The 20,636-nt window shown below is 34.8% G+C and overlaps 1 protein-coding gene across 3 annotated transcripts in view; it reads left to right on the plus strand.

Annotated features, from left to right (window-relative positions):
- Positions 1-20,636, plus strand: part of LOC150096082 (uncharacterized) — a 329,695-nt gene that overhangs the window by 173,396 nt on the left and 135,663 nt on the right. For all 3 annotated transcript variants that reach the window (XM_090408971.1, XM_090408972.1, XM_090408973.1), the window contains exon 6: positions 7,151-7,329. In XM_090408971.1, coding sequence (XP_090265097.1) covers positions 7,151-7,329 — 179 coding nt within the window. The remainder of the gene's footprint in view (positions 1-7,150; positions 7,330-20,636) is intronic.

Here is a 20,636-nt window from a genome sequence, read left to right on the forward strand (position 1 = left end):
TGGGCGTAAGAAATTTTGCCACCTCTGCTATAGTCCATGAATATGAAGGGTGAACTAAGGGTTATATCATCAAAATAATATGCTGTAGAGACCAAACCTGGTTCTTGTTTCAAACTACTTTAGATCTCAGTGGATGATAAGATTTAAAGTTCATCTACTACCTAAAGATGTTCACAAACATCTGCACTCATGATGGGATTCAAATGTTATTTGAAGAATGAATATTCCACTCAACCAACCAGACCAATATATATATATATATATATATATATATATATCATCATCATCATCCTCCTCATCAAATTCCTGCCATGCACCCTCAAGGGGTGTACAGGATATGATAGTACTACATGAAAAAAATTACATCATTACTAACTTCCTATCTACAATTTTCCTCCAAATCAGTCTGTTACTTGTCAAGACTCCAACATTATCAGATCTTATATTTCTATCGTCTAAGGCACTTTGTACCGTATCAATCCACCCAAAGGTGGATTGATACAGTACAAAGAAAGATTAGCGAAACAAGTGTTCTCTGAAAACCTGGCAGAGAACACTTGTTTTGCTAATCTTTCTTCGCCCATTCTGTTTAAGTGACTATACCACCTGAGCTTAGCTCTGCTAACACATTCCTGGATGTTGACAATGTCAAATTCTTTCCAAATATCCTCGTTTTTAATATGATATTGCCATTGATGCCATCTGTTCACGCCTCTAATCTTTCTCAGGACTCTCATATCTGTGGTCTCTAGTCTTTGGTCAAGTGTTTTACTTCTGACCCAGCTCTCAGATCCATAAGTTAAAACTGGTTTGAACACTGTCTTGTATACAGCTAATTTAGTGTTCCGACTAATTTCTCTCTTATTCAATATGAATTTATTCAATTGACTTCCTACCATACCAGCTTTGCTGATTCTGTTGTCTATTTCTATATTTAATTTACCATCTTCAGTAAAAATCGTGCCTAAGTAGCTGAAATGTTTTACTTGTTCCACAGGTTCTCCATTCACAACACAGTTGACATTTTCAATGATTCTGCCTATTTTCATTGTCTTTGTCTTTTTATTGCTGACCTTCATACCATATCTATTACAACAGCTATTCAATTTAGTCAGAGAATCTTGCAGACTTGTAGCGGATTTATTTAGTATAACATCATCCGCATAAAGCAAAGAGCTGACATTAACATCTCCAATTTTGATATGTTTAATACCACTTTCCTTCATAATGTGATCCATATAGATAATGAATAACAGAGGGGATAATGTACATCCTTGACTCACACCAGATTTAACATTAAACCATCTTCCTGTACTTCCGTCAATTCTAACTGCTGACTTACAACTCAAATAAAGACTAAGTATTGCCTGATATAATGTCCCATTGACACCATATAACTGTAGCGTATTGAATAGCTTCTCTCTTGGCACCTTGTCATATGCCTTTTCCAAATCGACAAAACTTAAATACAGATCTCTGTTATATTCCCATGCTTTCTCGACTATTTGTCGTAAAGTGAAGATCTGATCCTGACAGCCTCTATTTGGCCTGAATCCAGCTTGTTCTTCACCAAGCTTTTCTTCCACAATTCTTCTCAACCATTTCTCAAGTATACTTGCATAGATCTTGCCAGGAACACTCAGTAGGGAAATATCTCTGTAATTCTCACATTCAGTTTTATTTCCCTTTTAATATATGGGTACTATTAGAGCTCTACTCCAATCCTCGGGAATTCGTCTCTCTGTCCAGGCTTTCTGAACTATGCAGTGCAGCCTCTGTAAGACTTATACCACCATACTTCAGCATTTCTGGTCGAATAACATCTACTCCTGGTGCCTTTCCACATTTCAAGCCTTTAATGGCTTTTTCTACTTCAAGTATAGATATGTATTCTTGACTGCATGCCTGGTCAGTGTTTTTTATCACTGTGCTGTCATCACTGCTTGTTTCATTTAGCAGTTTTTCAAAGTAATTACTCCATACTTCAAGGATATCTTTTTCTCCTGTTTTCACGTCACCTTTATCATCTCTAACTCCTTTTACAGCACTCTTTCCTCCATTCCTAAGCTTCTTCAACAACCTCCAGAATATCTTACCACCTTCTTGATATTTACTTTCTATATTCTTTCCAAAGTCCTCCCATGACTTGATTAGCTAGTTTTACCGTGTTTAGCATTCTTGCATTTGTCTCTGTATTCTCTAAGAGCACAAGCTGACTTATTTGACAGGAACTTTTGATATGCTTTCTTCTTTTCCTTCACTGCCTCTTTAACTTCCTGTGTCCACCAGGGAATTCTGATTTTTTTTATCCTTGCAGACAACCTCACCACATGCCTCTGCAGAATCAATCAATGTTTTCTTCAGAGTTTGCCACTGAATCTCCAAGGTTTGATTACTGTTCTCAAACTCTTTCATTTTCTTTTCAATAATCTTTGTGTATTTTAGTCTACAGTTCACATCTGAGAGCTGCTCAACTTTTATTCGCTTTAAAACTTTCTTACATGTTATTCTTTTCAATATGAAATTCAATTTTATCCTGCTCAAGGATAAAATTGAATATATATATATGTGTGTGTGTAATATTCATCCAAGCTTGATTTGCTTCCTCAGCCTTATGTAAAAGGCTGGTTATATTTCACTAATTCGAGCCTATGAATTGTGGAAATACCTTCTGAATATGAATACAGTGCCGAACAAAGCAGCCTATTGCAACTGCCCGGTTTTTAGTGCTTCTAGATGTTCTTTCAGTGTTTTGGGGATAGTGCCTAAAGCACCTATTATTATGGGAACAACTTTTGTTTTTTCTTGTCAAATTCTCCATGATTATATCCACACGTTTTGTCAAATTCATTCAACTTCGATTTGCAACTCGCAATACTTTGTAATTTTTTCAGTTTCTTTTTCGTCAATTCAGCTATCTCCTGGTACTGATATTTCGATAAACTGGACACCCTTGTTTTCACCTTTTTCAACCACTGTTATATCGGGTGTATTACATTCCAAGCTTTTGTCAGTCTGGATTTTGAAATCCCAGATTATTTTAGCTTTTTTTATTCTCAATCACCTTTCGGTCAACTTTATGCTTCCAATAATCTTTAGATACTTTAAATCTGTACTTTTTACATAAATGCCAGTGAATTATCTTAGCCACATTATCGTGCCTTTTACGGTACCTCAGTTTGTGGTCTACTGTTTCTTCCTTCTCTTTGCAATCTTCATTTATTATCTTCTTGAATTTTTGGTATTTTTGCCTTCATAACATTGGTTTTAATGGCTTGTTCTTGTGCTACAAAAATTACCGACTCTGTTTCTTTCTTTTTTTAGTGCTCCATTTCTCAACCATTGCCAGGTCAAGTTGCTGTCAGCGCTATCCTTTATGCTGTGAAGGTAGTTTTCATGCAATGTCTTATTTTTCCATCTTTCAGTTCTCACTTTTACTTGGTTGGTCTTGTACTTTAATTTTGTCTCCATGGGTTTAAATAAACTCTCTTTCCTTACCTCAATTAGAAATTTCTCCGTTGTATGCTGCAGATAATCATTCAGATTTCGTTTTTCTTCAACAATTTGCTTTACTTGTAGTAATCCTCTACCTCCTTTTTTGCATGATAGGTAGAGCCTATCGATGTCACTACGAGGATTAAGGGCATGATGCATTGTCATTAATTTCCGATTTTTTCGGTCTAAATTTCCAATTCTAGTCCATTCAACAGTGCCTGATGAATATCTCAGAACAAGTGTTAATTACATGTATCAAATTTCCAGCATTAAGCATTGACTTAAGGAGTTTTCTTAGCCACCTTATGTATTCTGCTCTAGTTTTTTCTTTGATGTTATTGTGCAGAATATTTAATGCATCTGAAATTCCCAAATATTTGTAGCTATCTTCGAATTTTATTGCCTTGTTTTTTTCACAATTGAGCAGCTCAATTTCTTTCAGGTGTTCAAACTTTCCTCTTGTTATTTTCTCTTATTTCCTCTTATTCCAACAGATGCACATTTGTCTAATCCAAAATCCATTGATATAACTTGACTGAATATGTGCACAGTATTAAGCAATGATTCAAGTTCATCCTTTGATTTTGCATACAGCTTCAGACCGTCCATGTATGAAAGGTGAGATATCCTTGCACTTTTTTGTGCAGTTTGGTAACCATGAGCAGTTTTATTTAAAATTCTAGTTAATGGGATCAATGACAAGGTAAACAATAAAGGAGATAATGAGTCTCTTTAAAAAACCCCTTTTTTATGTTTTCCTCCCCAATTTCTTCTCTATTCAGGATCAACATTGTTTTCCAATTTTTCATTCTGGGTTGCAAGAATTTTTGTACGTTTTCACTAATACTGAATAATTCTGTGCATTTTAAAATTTAACTATGAGGCACAGAATCAAACGCCTTTTTATAATTTATCTGAACCATATGAAGGCTTGTTTTTCTATTTACAATTTTTCAAAATCTTTTGTCAATCAGCAATTGATCTTTTGTGCCTCTCGAATTTTTGCTGCTACCTTTTTGTTCAATTGGAAAAAATGAATTTGCTTTAAGATAGCTGTATATTTTGTCAGCTAGTATGCCTGTGAATAGCTTAAAAGTTGTTGGCAGGCAGGTTATTGGTTGGAGGTTTTCTGGCTTTGGGCCTGTTTCCTTAACCTTTATGATCAAAAATGTTTTGCTTGCTGTGAGCCACTCTTCTTTGCTTTGTCCTAAAACATCATTAAATTGGTTAGCAAGTCTTTCGTGTAAGCCTGTCAGATATTTCAACCAGTAGCCATGTAATTCATCCTTCCCAGGTAGGTGTTGACCAATTTTTTATCCTTTTAGCTTGCTTTTGAACCATTTCAGTTGGTCTATTTTTCATTCGTGAGAATGAAATATATATTTGCAAATGGTACCACATACAAATGTCTTATGATTAAAAAAAAAAAAAAAAATTGATTTCGTTCTAGTTTTTTTTTTATGTAGTTATAGAGCTCCAACCCATGAAAAGTTATGTGTAAATCTGTAGTTGCATTTGTGCTGTGGGTGAGCTAAGATTTTTTTTTTTTCATTTTTATCAATTTATATATATAAATAAAATGATAAGCCTTTTTATGTCACGTTTTTTGAAATGTTTTGAAACTCGGGCTACCCTGAGTGTCAAGTCTTTAAAATTCGAGTGATCAGAATTCAAGGAGAACTGGCCTACTAGTCCAGAACTAGGGGGATTGGTGGGTGCCGTAGGTAGGGTGGTTAAACCCCTCCCCCTTTTGAGTCATCAGAATTCAAGGAGAACTGGCCTACCAGTCCAGAACTCGGGGGGGGGGGGGGGGTCAAGTGGGTGGAACCCCCTTTTTGAGTCTTCAGAATTCAAGGAGAACCGGCCTACCATTCCGGAACTCGGGAGTTGGGTGCTGGGGGAGGAACACCCCTTTCGAGTCATCAGAATTCAAGGAGAACTGGCCTACCAGTCCGGAACTCGGATGGGGGGGGGCACCGTAGGTGCCAGGGGGAAGAGTCTCCCTTTTGAAGACTCGACACTCAGGGGCTACTCTGAGTGTCGGGTCATCAGAATTCAAGAACTGGCCTACCAGTCCGGAACTCGGGAGTTGGGCGGTGTAGGCGCCAGGGGGATGGAAACCCTGTTTCAAGTCTTCAAAATTTCAGTCATCAGAATTTAAGGAGAACAGGTCTATCAGTCTGGAACTCGGAGGGGGGGGGGGGGCACCAAAGGTGCCAGGGGAAGAAACCCCCCCCTCCCCCTTTTGAAGACTCGACACGCAGGGGCTACCATGAGTGTCAAGTCATCAGAATTCAAGGAGAACCAGCCTACCTGTCCAGAACAGGGGGGTGGCATAGGCACCAGGGGGAGCTCTAGCCCCCCCCCTAGTGTGTGTGTGTGTGTGTGTGTGTGTGTGTGTGTGTGTATATTTTTTTTTTTTATTTCTTTTATTACATAGTCTGGAGACTCTTCTCTAGAGACCAAACATGGAATTTTTTCAAGTCTCCGATAAGTAGGAGGCTTGAAAAAGTTGTATCACACCACATGATGAGATTCATCTCCCACCTAAAGACAGAATTGCAAACACCCATGCCCATGGTAAGATTCAAACCTGCAACATATTGGAGAGCAGACATGCCAAACTGGACTGGCTGAGCAACCCATTATGTTGATAATCAGTACCTTGTGATCATATTTAAAGAAAAACAACAAATTGTACTTTTCTGTTTACTCGCATTGCCAGGTGTAATCCATAAAGTCTCTTGTGATCTCATTTTTTTGAAAAGTAGAAAAAGTTACTTACTAACCTAAGACATTTTCAACTTGGCCTAACAGCACTAAAATACACCTTTGCTGCAACTATCAAAAAAGCTGATTTATAGTTATATTACTTATTCTAAATCTATATTACATTTGTTATGAATCATTGTTCTTTTTGTATTGCTTTTTAGTTTTTTATTTACTGATTATCATCATATATATTGATATTTACTTTTACAAAGGTGTTTGAGATAATCCTTTTAGATTAGTGTATAAACATGATAATTAGAATAACAGCGAGAATATCATCATGTGATCAACTCTTTGTATAAAAAAACTCATAGGGACCATGGGAATAATTTGTTATACCAGATAATTGACAATATTGAATTTTCTTTAGCACAGCCTATTATGGCTCCAAGACTTTGGTGAGGAAGCATTCAGTAGGTTGTTATAATTGTGTGTAGTGAAATTCAACTGTATAACAACTATAGAAATGATTGGAGAATCATAAAGGTACATGTTGCACCACTACTTATTCCAGATCTTCATGATATGCAATAAAAGGATTTCTTATAATTTTACATAGGTATAAAAATTGTTTCAAGTTCATAAAATTATGATTAAGGATTTAAGTAGATGAACAGAAAAGCAACAGAATAGATGTGTCCACTTTTTTCTTAATACATTTAATAATGGTTCTCCTGCAAATTAACCTCCAAGCATTAAATATGTATTAATGAAAAATTATTATTAATCTCATTGCAATGTGTGATGTAAACATACATTCTATTTTGCTTATTGTTTTACATGATTTTTTTTACCCTCCTTCCCAAACCTTTGGATAAATTATTTGTAATGTTACTAAGGTAAATTTTTCATTATTTAATAATTTATAAAATTTTATTTGCAGAACCAGATCCAAGAGTTAAAGCAGGCCCAAATTCCTAGTGTATCTCAGCTGCGATCAGCCCTTCTGGACCCTGCTGTAAATCTTATGTTTGAGAGAATGCGCAAGGAACTGGAGAGTACCAAAGCTCGCCTTGAGGAAACGCAGAATGAACTCAGCGCATGGAAGTTCACCCCTGACAGGTGTGGTGGCCAACGCCCTCAGCTGGCGGCTACTGCTCAAAAACTATTATTTCCAACATGATAAAACTTTATCAGACTTTGATGTACTCTTTCTCATGATTCTCTTTCTGCTTCTGGAATGGCCACAGTCACCATTTATCAATAGACAGTGGAAGGCACTATCAACAAAACTGGAAAGCTCAGGTTGGAGGGGGTGTCACATGACTGACACCCCAACTTTTTCAAGTCTGAGTGATAGTTATGAATAAGGAACAATCAATATTGACTGTGCCCATCAGGAACTATAAACAGTGATTGAACTGAATGGTTTTCATCAACTGTAGACTTTTTAGACTTTTTTTCTTAGCCGAATTTTTTATACATAATATAAACTTGATTGCTGGTGTCATTGGCACCTCTGACAGTAACTGATGAGGCCATGTTAAGTTTTTACATACCGATTTACTTCTACAAGACTAAAGACATTTACAAATTTACCACTACCAGACTGTAAGAATAAATTTAGGCTATCATTATGGACAGGAAAAAAAAAAAAACTGTGGATAGGATAGTTCAAAAACAGACTTTTGAAGCTATTGCTGAAATCAGGTTTATGGGCTGTTTGCTATCAAAATTAATGTATAAACAGATTATTAAAAAAATGTTTAGAGGATGTCTACTAAAATTTGCTGATTTGAATTCTGCTAGGAAAAACATTTGCACTATTTAAAAAAAACAGAATTTGTCGTAATATTGATTGATAGCTAGACAGACAGATAGATGGCTTGGCTCTTAAACCGCCAGTAATTTATTCTTTCTCGATTAGCTTGTAATTTTAGGGGATGTATGAAATAAAACATTTCATTTGCATCACAAATTGTTCTATTTTAATGTTCATTTTCTAAAGGCAGATTTTCTTTGTTCAGTAAATTCTAGTTCACTTGGAGGAATGAAACTGGGATTGACTGATATATTATTCCCAAGTGCTGTATACTGATAACTAGTTTGGTATTTGTTCTTTCCAAATATAAGGGGATTATGGGGAATTGTTTTGTAGGTTAAATTACTGGTAGTCACCATAATAATTTCAGCCATAAATTATATTTAATTTTCTCAATTTTGAATAATAGTCATTGCATACAGGAAAATTTTCTTCCTCTTTGAGATAGTTATTTGCTCTAAACAGGTTAAATTCTTCTTATGTTTTTTCTTTGTGGAATATTCAATTTAGAAGAGCTGATTTGTCTACCATGGCTGAGGAGGTAAAGATAGATAGGTTGAGCTCTCATTATAAGTACATAATTCATGGAAACTTCAGGAGCACAGTGAACAACAGCAGTATCTGAAGTAAGCATTGAAATAAAGTCTAATGTGCCATACTTTGCAGATGAAACTGGGATTATATTATAAAATTTGATCTGTAATTATCTTAATCCTGCAAAGCAGAAAATCCAAAACCATTGAGGTTCAAGCAAGCAGTGCGATTTTATTTTGGGAAAGGCAATGTATTAGATAATGCATCGGCGTTTAACAGTCCTTTAATTCCTTTAATGTAAAAGATCGCCATTTTATTCAGCATCGTTAACAGTTCTCTGTCTGTCTTTCTCTTGTAGTTGCTGCATTGTTTAACTTATCATATTTTAGAATTTTAAATACTAATTGAATTTGTTTTCAGCATGATAAAATTGAATATATGGATTAAACACTGACAATCTTTTTTGGCATTGTTTGGAAGATGAAGTGATCTACCATCATATTCAGGCATTTAAGCATATTTGAATAGGAGAACTTATTTAATGGCCAAGCAGTTCAATTTTTGTATGTTTGATTAATCATTCTGGATTCTGTCTACTGCCCATGCTATAAAGACTGTCATTTAGTGTTCTTTTTGTTTCACTTGTACATCTGATCATTTGAAGGACAGCACAAGGTCATGCTGGTGGTGATTCTTCAACAGATTGTGGCTCTAAGGCTATTTGAATAGGAACAGTAACTTAAATTACTAGAAAATTGCATGATTGCAACACAAACTTCAGCCATTTTATATTCTTTATTAGAATAAGAATTAAAATATAAAGATTATTCCATCTTCAAAATTTTCGTCACAATCACTATCATTGGAGATTTAATCAGGGTAGTATTAGCAGATTACAAATATAAATAGTTTTACAGATGGAGGGCTAAAGAAATTTGGCATTAGAGAAATGTTGATAAATGCCAGTACCATAAAGGAAATGAGGTGACATTTAACAACTTCTTCATCTGAGAAGGTTATCAGAAAAGGACATTGTTAATTTGCTGAGCAATTTGTATGGTACATATGCATACACACAACACACAGAAAGTGCTGTTTTGTCTATAAGGAAAAATTAGATATTAGCTGAGGTTTTTAGGGTCCTTGTTCCACATGGGATAAATATAAAATACCTTAATGAGAATTTATAAAAATGCAAAGATAATTTTCTTGATTTTCTTTATGAAAGGCTCTGTTATAAGCTAGTGTCTGTCATGAAAAGGTGCACGAAGGAAAGTGTAAGTTGAGTAATTTCATGCTTAAAGCAGTCAGTTTTATGACATTGTTAGCTACCTCTAATCAGTCTTTTTTTTTTTTTTTTTTTTCACTTGACTAGGAATGTGATAGTTCAGCATCTTCAAATAACATTTTTAATTTGTCTGGAACAGTTTGGGTTTACTTGAGGTCTGAAATATTTTTTCTTGCCATGGCTTCTTGAATGTGAGGAAACTCTTTCCAAGATGTCATTTGTTATGTTCATAGATAACTGTTAGAGCTTGAGCTTTGTTTTAAATTATGAAGACTGTGGACAAGTAGTAAGGGGGGGGGGGGTAATTTATATATGATGTTTTGACTAAAGACAGATCTTCATTGAATTTCAGCAGAGATGAACATCAGTTCAACTATCATGCTGTAGTAATTATGTAAGCAAATTGTTAAAATATTGTCTCTCCTTCATAGAGACAACACAGTTTTTTCTTCTATAAACTCAAATTTTTCATCTCACAACACAGCTAAACCAGCCAGAATCAAACATGCCATCATTAGGCATATTAGTCTCTGGTCTCATAGCCTTTATTTCTTCAGCAGTAATTCTGAATAACTCAATGTACTTTTTTAAGTTTAATTCCTCTGAGGAGTAATGGTAGCTTCCATGAATCACAAATTCATGGAAGCTATGTGGAGCTGGTCTTCAGGTGGATGGATAGGATTTTTCATTTTGTTCTATATTTAGTTCAATAAAGGAGTTACATGGCCTTTTGTCCTGTCTCAGACATACATTACGGCTATTTCCTTGCTGTAGTGATGGGAGTGAGAAGGAAGAGTAGTATACATTGTTTTGGCAATCACATTATTGTTGCCAAATCAGTTGTTGCAATAATAACAGCATTCTTGCTCTGTTAGTTAGTTTCGACAGTGCCTTGCTGGGAGTGGTGGAATATAGCTTTCCTATAAATTGAAATATAAGGATCCATTATGATGTCTAGTAATGATAGATTGTTGTTTTCTGTTTCAATTTCAGAGTTAATCCTGGACTGGTAACTATTCAGTAGCCAAATGGTGGGTTTGTGAGTTATGGTGTGTTCAGGGTATTTGTTTTAAAATTATTCATATGGCATTATCAAAGAAATAGATGGCTATGTCTTCTGTTTGCTTATCTCATATGTTGGCCAGTTAGCATATCCACTATGCAGTGAACAGGCAGTGTTTGAATGGGCAGGAATGTATGTCCTTAGGTGGTAGATGAATTTCATTGCCTAATGGGAGTCCATCATCCTACTTATTGGAGGCTTGAAAACATCCAATGTTTGGTCTTTCTAGCAGGATTTTTGGATTATCTAACTCTTAGCCTGCCCACAGTACTAATATTAGTGTATTGTAAGCTATCACACTTTTTGTGGTGGGGGGGGGGTACTATTAATGGCAAACTTAAATAGCACCACGATGTCTGGAAAGAACTGAGTTTGAATTGAATCTTTGCTTTAGAAGGTACTTAAGAAAATAGAAAAATGATGTCAAAGCTGATCATGATATCAGTATTTTTGAGAATCAGGTTTTCTGTGTATATGTTAAAGTGAATGGTGATCTTAATTCTAAATTCATGAATTCTTTCCTTACATGATTAGATTTACTTATTTGGTATCAGTATTACAGTGCAGTGCCTAAAACCATTCTCAAGTTATGCTTTTTTGTCACCTACTGACATTTCATTCTAGTTCCAGATTTAAATACCCTGGGAAATGATCTCAGCCAGTGGACTGATATATTGATATTGAACAAAGAGTTCTAATCACTTGAGTTCAGAGATAAACCATTTATAAATCTGGAGTTGCTCATGATTAAATAACAGATGAGTTGCTCATGATTAAATAACAGATGAGCTATTATCATTTAATAGCTCATCTAATTAATAGCTCAGCAATACAAACTAGGAAAACTATCTCAGATAATGATTCTTGTATTCATTTCTTCTAAAACTGTAATTACTGCCTTCAATTTTATATTCCTTTTAGTATATTAGTACAGTGATAGTTCTGATCCCACTCATCGTGATTACAATCTTTTAATCAAGCATTCTGAATTGTATATCGTATTGCAGTTATAACTTTTTAATTAAAACACTCATAACAACAGTAAAGATATTTAAATGTGATTACGTTTTAAAATATGTATATTTCCGCTTTTGGTGTGGAATAAACAATGGAAAATTTACGACAAATTAGAACAGTGTAATGATTATCTTCACATATGCAGAATGCTGGGTTGCAAGAATTAGGATTAAAAAAAGATATGCAGTTGCTATTAGCAACTGCATATTCCCAAAAACATTTGGATAGTGTAGTCTTTTACAAGTATCATAGTAGTTTGTAACCTGGCACCCTCTTGGCTACACAAGGAAAAATAACTATTGTTTATTCCACACCAAAGAAAGTTTGTAATATACAAATGGAAATTCTGTATTTTGCAATTATAATTATTCAAATATCTTTTTCTGTGGTTATGCTCTCCAACTAGGTTCTTATCATGATTTAATGTTTTTCTCAGTTTCTTTGTATGTTAGATTAAGAAAGTGTACTATTAATGTATCAGCTAATTCCTTTATTATATGTTGATTCATTCTGTGAATAAAAATTTATTCATATGACTGATATAGTAGTTAGAACTTACGTAATTGGGAAGTTGTCATTGCTCATTTGGGATTGACAGTGCTCTATGGTTGCAAAGACCTGTTTGAATTCTTCTAGGATGTGAAGAATCCTTAAGGATTTTTCGGTTCTCAGGGTTTTTTCTTGGAAAGTCATGTTCTTTATCATGCAAAACAGGCAAACTGTCTAGAAGAACACATCCAATTAACAGACATGATACATCATCCTCACAGTTTTAGTTATCCAAAAACTTGCTCCAGATGACTGAAATAATTCTCACTGGAATATAGCCTTCTTTTCCGTCATTTTACCCAAAAATCCAGACCATTCTACATCTTAGTTTTTTTCAACAAGAAAAGTCAGAAAAAACTTCACACTGTGCCTACTCTGCAGCACACAGTTGCAAAAAAAAAGACCATCACAAATCCAAATCAGATTTTAAAAAAAACAAAAAAAAAAAAAAAATCTACATGTAGAAAAACTTAGCTCCTCTCTATTCCTCTCCAAGGCCACTGGGCACTATTCTGTTCCATGTTTCCATCTCTCATGTCCAGATGGTACTATTGTACCATCTGGAAATGCTTTTCCAAATGAACCTGGAAATAAGTATATATTAAAGATACCAAGAAATTATATACTTCGTTTAATCTTTTATCCAAGTGTAAGCAAACAAAGTTTGTGCCTGAAGTGTTTCAGGACTGGGGCAACTCTTGGTAAAGGTGGTATGACTTCACATCACTTTCATCAACAACTACTTTCACCAACTACTTCCAGCTTGCTTTCTAATCATAACCTCATTATGATTAGAATATATGCATGTTCTGAGTTACAGAGTTAAATCCAAGTATCTTCCATGGGAAGAAATCCCACTTACCTGCATCAAGATCAACTAATTCAAGAATCAGCAGAAAATACAAATACTCTTTTTTTCCCTATGGAAGTTTCCATGAGGCTATGCAAGGATATCATAAATTTGTTTCCAGCAACAATCTGTTTTAATCCAGTAAAATTTTATACTATCTGAGAAGTTTTCTGTGTATCTTGTCTCTAATAAGAACATGTAATGTACAATTTTTTTGAGAAATTTTAGAATATGTCAAAATCAGTTCCTTTTATTTCCTTCCAAAGTTTTAAGCAGCTATCAGAAAATTTTCTTCCTTATCCAACAGAATGTGACCTAGTTTCTACATATCTTGGTCATTTTTACACATTTTTCCAAATTTGTCTACAAGGGTTGTTTGAAAAGTTTGATAAAAAAATAAGTTAAAAACATATTTTTGGAAATAATCACCTTTATTTCTCAACATAGTCTCCATTGAGTTCTACACATTTGGTCCAGCTAGTTTCCAATTTTTTCATCCCATCTAAAAAGTAGGATTTGTCAAATTGTGCAAAATAGTCATTGACAGCCTTGATGACATCCTCGTTTGAAGAAAAGTTTTTCCCCACCAAGCCAAATTTTTAAGTTTGGGAACAAGAAGTCACATGGGGGGCCAAGTCCAGAGAATACGGTGGATGTGGAACCAATTCTAACCTCAATTTGTGCATTTTGCCATTGCGATGACCGATGTGTGGGACAGTGCATTGTCTTGATGAAAGAGCACTTTTTTGTGCACCAATCTTGGCCGAATTTTCTTCAATTTTTCTTTTAAATGGTCCAACAATGATGCATAATAGACTCCTGTTATTGTCTTACCCTTTTCCAAATAGTCTATCATGTTAATTTCTTGGGAATCCCAAAAAAACAGTGGCCATCACTTTCCCAGCTGACAAAACGGTCTTTGCTTTTTTCACTGCTCTTTCATCGGGCATTGTCCACTGTTTTGACTGCTGCTTGGACTCAGGTGTGTAGTGGTGGATCTAAGTTTCGTCTTCAGTCGAAAGGGTAAGACAATAATGGATGCAAAAAATCCTGTGAATTGCGATTAAACATCGCCAAACACCTTGAAATGTCTTTTCGCATGCTTTTTTGATCGACAGGCAACAATTGTGGCACCCATCACGCACACAGATTTTTCATGCAGGATATCATACACCCATTCAGTTGAGATGCCTGCGATCTCAGCAATCTCATGCACTTTCACTCGGTGGTCTTCCATAAAGATACCATGGATTTTGTCAATAATTTCCTTCATAGTGACCTCAGTTGGGCATCCGGAGCGTGCTTCATCTTCGATGGACTTACGACCACGTTTAAACATATTTACCCAAAAATAAATAGTCTTTAATGCTGATGCAGAGTCCCCATGAACTGCATCTAACTCGGCTCTGATCTGCGCGGCCATCCACTTCTTCAAATAAAAGTGTTTCATCACTGCACGAAACTAGTTTTTCTCCATTTTTATGAAAATTGAGAACACTGTCATTTTAAATATTTGCCAAACTAGAACTATGCATCGCACGTGGCTAAAATTTTGGCAGGGATCATGAAAAAGATGATACATGCCGACACTGGTATGAATGGATGAATTGTGTCCCCCGTCTATTGGAAATTTATCATACTTTTCAAACAACCCTCGTATATTCTGTCCACATCTGTTTTGCATAGAGATGTAGAACCAGATTTTAAAATAAGCATTTCATACAGATTTGTTATGAAACTTTAATTTACATTTCTTCAAATGTATGTTAAGTCGACATATTCTGAATTTTTCACCTTTATATTTGTCCTTCCAAGACAGTAAGGCATCATTAAGTAATTCCAAACAAAATGCATTCCTTATCCTGAAATGTTTTGCAAATAAAAATAAATAGCAATACTGACACTTTTTTTTTTAACATTACAAGTTCATTATTCATAGGATCAGTAATTTCTGTCCAGATGAATTACAAAATATTGTAATTCATCAATGTTTTGTTGTTAACCAAAGTGAGTTTAGAAGCTGCATTTTATGTTCTTGTGAATTACATTTGTGAGAGACTTATAGTTTAATATCTGTTTCAGTGTTGGTTTTAATATTGGCTAAAATGTGTAATGTTTTAGCAATATTTTTGAAAGTTTATTGAGAACAAAATCATTGTTGTTTAAAGTATTCAAGTAAATTATGACTTCAAGTACTTTCTTGACAAGATTGTTTTTATGTGGTTCATGTAGTATCAGATAGGTTATTTTTGTCTTTTATTTTGTGGTAAATCTGAGTAACGTTTCTGTTCTGTTCTCTGAAAGTGAAGGATGCTGTTTCTGTTCATCACCAAAACAGAACCTGATTCTTTCAAACCCTTATGTGCTCTGCTTATATTCTTACATGAAAGAACTTTATGGGAATGGAGATAGCTGTGAGATTTTCTTTTCATTGCAGTTTCATGGAGATATAAACTAGCAGTAGTCTTTTTTATGAACAACTATTCTGTCTTAGTATGATTCAGTGTTTTGCTTAACCTCCCTACTGCTGAAGTGGATGAAATAGACAAAATTGCACTTCTTATCCATGTTATTCAACAGGTGTGACAGAATCGTATCCAGATTTATCTGGACGTCCATAGACGTCATGGCCAGTTGGCGAGTTAAGAAACTGTCAGAAGTTTTTTTCTAAGGTTCATAAAATCTGCTCTTTCCTCAGTTTTTAGGAATGTTTGTAGTATTATATACTACAATATATCTGTTAGGAACTAAACTTGATATAACTATGTCAGTGATTAATCAGTGCTCATTCATATATTTTACCGTGTAGAAGTATTCATCTTTTTTGTGTGATTTGTGTGATTGGGGGAGGGGTGGCTGTAGCCACAACATGTAGAAGAAACCAAAAACTCCATATGATACATTATAGTGAGAATTTTAGAAAGCATTCTCTGAAGGGGGAAGATTTTTCTTGTCCTTTCCATGTTTTTTCTCACAGGTATGCAGTTCATTGTAATCCTATGTTTTTTTTTTTTACCTACTGTTAGTGATAGGCTTATTTATTATGTATGTTCTTGAACTCACTTTACCTGTTTCATGAGGAGAAAATTCTCCATTTCTGTAAGAATATTCAGCCGATGTGTATTCCATTTGTGGGGACTAGTTGAATTATTCAAATTTTTTAATTTGAATCTGTCCATATTTCTGATGATATTTTAGTTTTATTACGAGAAGCTATAACTGTTCTTATGATTTTTAAGTGTCACATTCACTTGGTTGGTCTTTTGTTGCCTAATTTGGTTGAAATACATATACACATAATTGTAAATTCAATCAACTTTCAATGTAGCCAACTTGCTGGGAGGAGAACAATGGTTTCTTATAATGAATTTCCTTCAGAATGGCATTGCTGTGGTGATTTCAGTTGAACTTGAATCTAATTTATTATAGTGTAGAAGTTTACTATAAAGCTGTTTGCTACTTCAAGAGTTGAGTATTTAATGAAACTATTTTTACAAAATTAACAGGTAGCACACTTCAAGATGTTTTTTAACACATTCATGCTAGAGGCACTAGACAAATCGCATCATGTTGTACTTCGCCATAAGGCAGGATGCAATATATAATTTCTTCTTCCTGGTTGTGCATCAGGCAGACACATGACAAGTCATTAAATGTACTTTTTCAGAGAACCAAAGCTACATAGAAGAGAGAGAAAAAAAAAATATATATATATATATATTTTAGGCTATATAAATAACCAATAATTAAGATAGCTTCTCTATATGGATCATCATCATCAAATTCCTGACATGTACCTTAAAGGGGTGTACAGAATATGATAGTACTACATGAAAAATTTACGTCATTACTAACTTCCTATCTACAATTTTCCTCCAAATCAGTCTGTTACTTGTCAAGATTCCAACATTATCAGATCTTATATTTCTATCGTCTAATGCACTTTATACCATATCAATCCACCTATATCTTGGTCTTCCTCTGGGTTGTTTTCCTGGCAGAGAACACTTGTTTTGCTAATCTTTCCTCGCCCATTCTATTTAAATGACCATACCACCTGAGATTAGCTCTGCTAATGCATTCCTGGATGCTGACCTAATATCCTCGTTTTTAATATGATATTGTCATTGCTGCCATCTGTTCACATCTCTAATCTTTCTCAGGACTCTCATATCTGCGGTCTCTAGTCTTTGGTCAAGTGTTTTACTTCTGCCCCAGCTCTCAGATCCATAAGTTAAAACTGGTTTGAACACTGGCTTGTATATACAGCTAATTTAGTGTTCCGACTAATTTCTCTCTTATTCCATATGAATTTATTCAATCGACATCCTGCCATACCAGCTTTGTTGATTCTGTTGTCCATTTCTATATTTAATTTACCATCTTCACTAAAAATCCTGCCTAAGTAGCTGAAATGTTTTACTTGTTCCACAGGTTCCCCATTCACAACACAGTTGACATTTTCAACAATTCTACCTATTTTCATTGTCTTTGTCTTTTTAATACTGACCTTCATACCATATCTATTACAACAGCTATCCCGGTTAAACAACAACTTGTTTAACCGGGCGATGCCCTCAGCTGGAATGAAATTTTTCATGTTATGTTAGATGGTATATTTTATTTAGTAAATTCATTATCTATTTGTTTATGAAATGTGTTGCTACCTAAGAAGACGTGAACCATTTAAACACCATACTAATTCAAATCTCTCCTCCCCACACACACACTCCAGAAATACACAAATACGCCATACTTCACTGTAAAACAAAAGTAGAAGTTTTATTATAGCTCTGAGTACAGTATAATGTGTCTTGACAATCTATTTCAAAATAATTGATAAATGAAATTTTATCCTGAGAATTTTTGAAGAGTATCTGTGTATTTTTTTGTCCCAAGAACTTCTTTTAATCCTTCAATCTCTTTTTATTTTTTGGAAATTTCTGAGTAAAATGCAGATAAGAAATTGTGAAGTTTTATGCAAAATCTATATCTCCAAACATGTTGATATGCCATTGCCTTTATTCATTGCAGAATTTGTGAATATTTCTGATATATTACAGGATTTAGAAAGTATATGATTATTTTACAAAGCAACAATGACTATGGTGCTTGTACGTGCTTGCGTTTTCAATTTTAACATTACAATTTTAATGTTAACTTTAGCATTTACCACATGTATTTAAAACCTTTGCAAGTTCAGTGGGCTGATTGATAATTAAATGAACTGGACTGATTGATTAAATTAAACTTGCCAAGAAATTATATTGTTAATGCTTGGATTAAAGATATTTCATGTGGAAACAAGTTTGCACGTGAAATATCTTCACGACTAGGCTACTTGTATATAGAGGCCGATGACCTCATATCAATTACCTTAGTATTCCATAATGCACAGCGCATATCCTTTCATATGTGTATAATGCTATTGTTCTATAAGAGATACTTGTGCCATGAGAGGCTTCGTTTAATTAACAAGAAAAACACAAGGAATAAGTAATATTATTTATTTACAACCATATACAGGGTGATTATAAGTAAATGTCACATTTTGAAAGACTGTAGCTGGGTAACTACTCAGCAGAACAATTTAATATTTAACATGATGATGCATGTGGCAATGATATTTTATTTTGTGCAAAAGCCAATGTTAGTTCTAAAAGTTGCCACTAGGTTGGTATATGACGCTGCAATGCTGTAGTGGGTAATGCAAAACATCACAAAACATAGGGTGCACATAGCACGTTGTGTGGTTACACATGTTTGATGTGCTGTCTTCCATTGTCGGCAATGTGCTGAAATCGCATGCTCAACTTCTCTTTAAAAATTGATAATTTCTGAAGATATGGTATTCTAGCAAAGAAACTTGTCGATATTAATTAGTTTATATAAATTACTTGCCTAGTTGGATGAAGGAATAGAACTTCCACTCTCGAATAATAAGTAATGGGTTTGAATTCATCTAAATAACTTTGGATTATAGATGGTTCTCATTGCCCAGTGTAATCCACCATGCATAATGATAAGGCAATAACTAGCACAAATCAACTACATGCACATGTAGAGTGCATGCTGTTGATGCATGCTTTACAAATATATGTCGAAGTCTAACCAACATCTTTCCTATGAATCCTGTTCATGATACACACCTCTATTTGAGATTATTAGCAAAAAAGCTGGTAGCGAGCCATATTCTTCTAAACAATGTCTTTTAATACCCAGATTAGAAACATTATAATCTATCTTTTCCTCATCTTCATTTGCCTGATCAAGATCTGAGTTCGATCCACATACTTGGATATCCAGGATGACAACATTACCATCTCTTGATGCCAAAAGATCAGGCTTTCTTATGCCTAACCCAGTCCTAGTCAGTTCTTTATGATGGCACATATTGCATCATGTCTTTTAACTCTAATGTTGTGGGTTCTAAAGCAACATTGAGCTACAAGCCATGGGCTATAAATGCCCTTGGTAGGAAGGGCATTTATCCTAGCCCTGATAAGATCTCTGTATTCCCATCCAGATAGCATTCTTGTTCCTTCATGGCCCAAAGATGTTGAGATGGAATCCTCTTCAAGCTGCCAAAGGACTTTCCATCAGCTGAGATCTTGATAGGTATTTCCCATCTCTTCCTTTACATTCCGTTATAAAAGGTCCAACGCAGTGTCAACATGCAGTATCTGTATTATGCCTATCAGGCCTTGGTAAGAAAGTCATTTATCCTAGCCCTGACCAAATCTATATACTGTCATCCAGGCAACATTCTTGTTCCTTCACGAACCCAAAGATGTTGAGACGGAATCCTCTCCGAGTCACTGAAGAGCTTTCTGTTGACTGTGAGATATGTCTTTCCCATCTCTTCCTTTCAAGAGAGTTAGAAACAATATGCATTCCATTACTAAAGGTCAAACATAGTGTTTTAGTTATTTCTCATTGAATTAAAGGAGTTCTAAAGGCAGCTATAGTAAAAGGCAAAGATGATGTTGGATTTTATTTAATCTTAGATATTATAAGTGAGGAACCATCTGTCTCATTGCAGGAATTCATAATCCACCATATTTAACAGTTGCATGATGATAAGCAACTGGAGAGGGATTCCAGATCATCTAACACTCAATCCACTCACAGTAAATAATTTTGCAGCAGGTTGACAAGGTGAATAGCATAGAACTCCTTAATCAATTGGTTGGGGAGTTGACATCATGTCATGGGTCTACTCCCCCAATGCTAGGTGAGATCCTCATTGTGGCATAGATGCTTATGAATGTTTATTGCCTGGTATAATACTGTGAAACCATCACCT

This window comes from Typopeltis vanoorti, chromosome 19, assembly GCF_054136105.1.
Source record: "Typopeltis vanoorti isolate ZY-2024b chromosome 19, IOZ_Tvanoo_1.0, whole genome shotgun sequence".
In the NCBI taxonomy this organism is placed as follows: domain Eukaryota; kingdom Metazoa; phylum Arthropoda; class Arachnida; order Uropygi; family Thelyphonidae; genus Typopeltis; species Typopeltis vanoorti.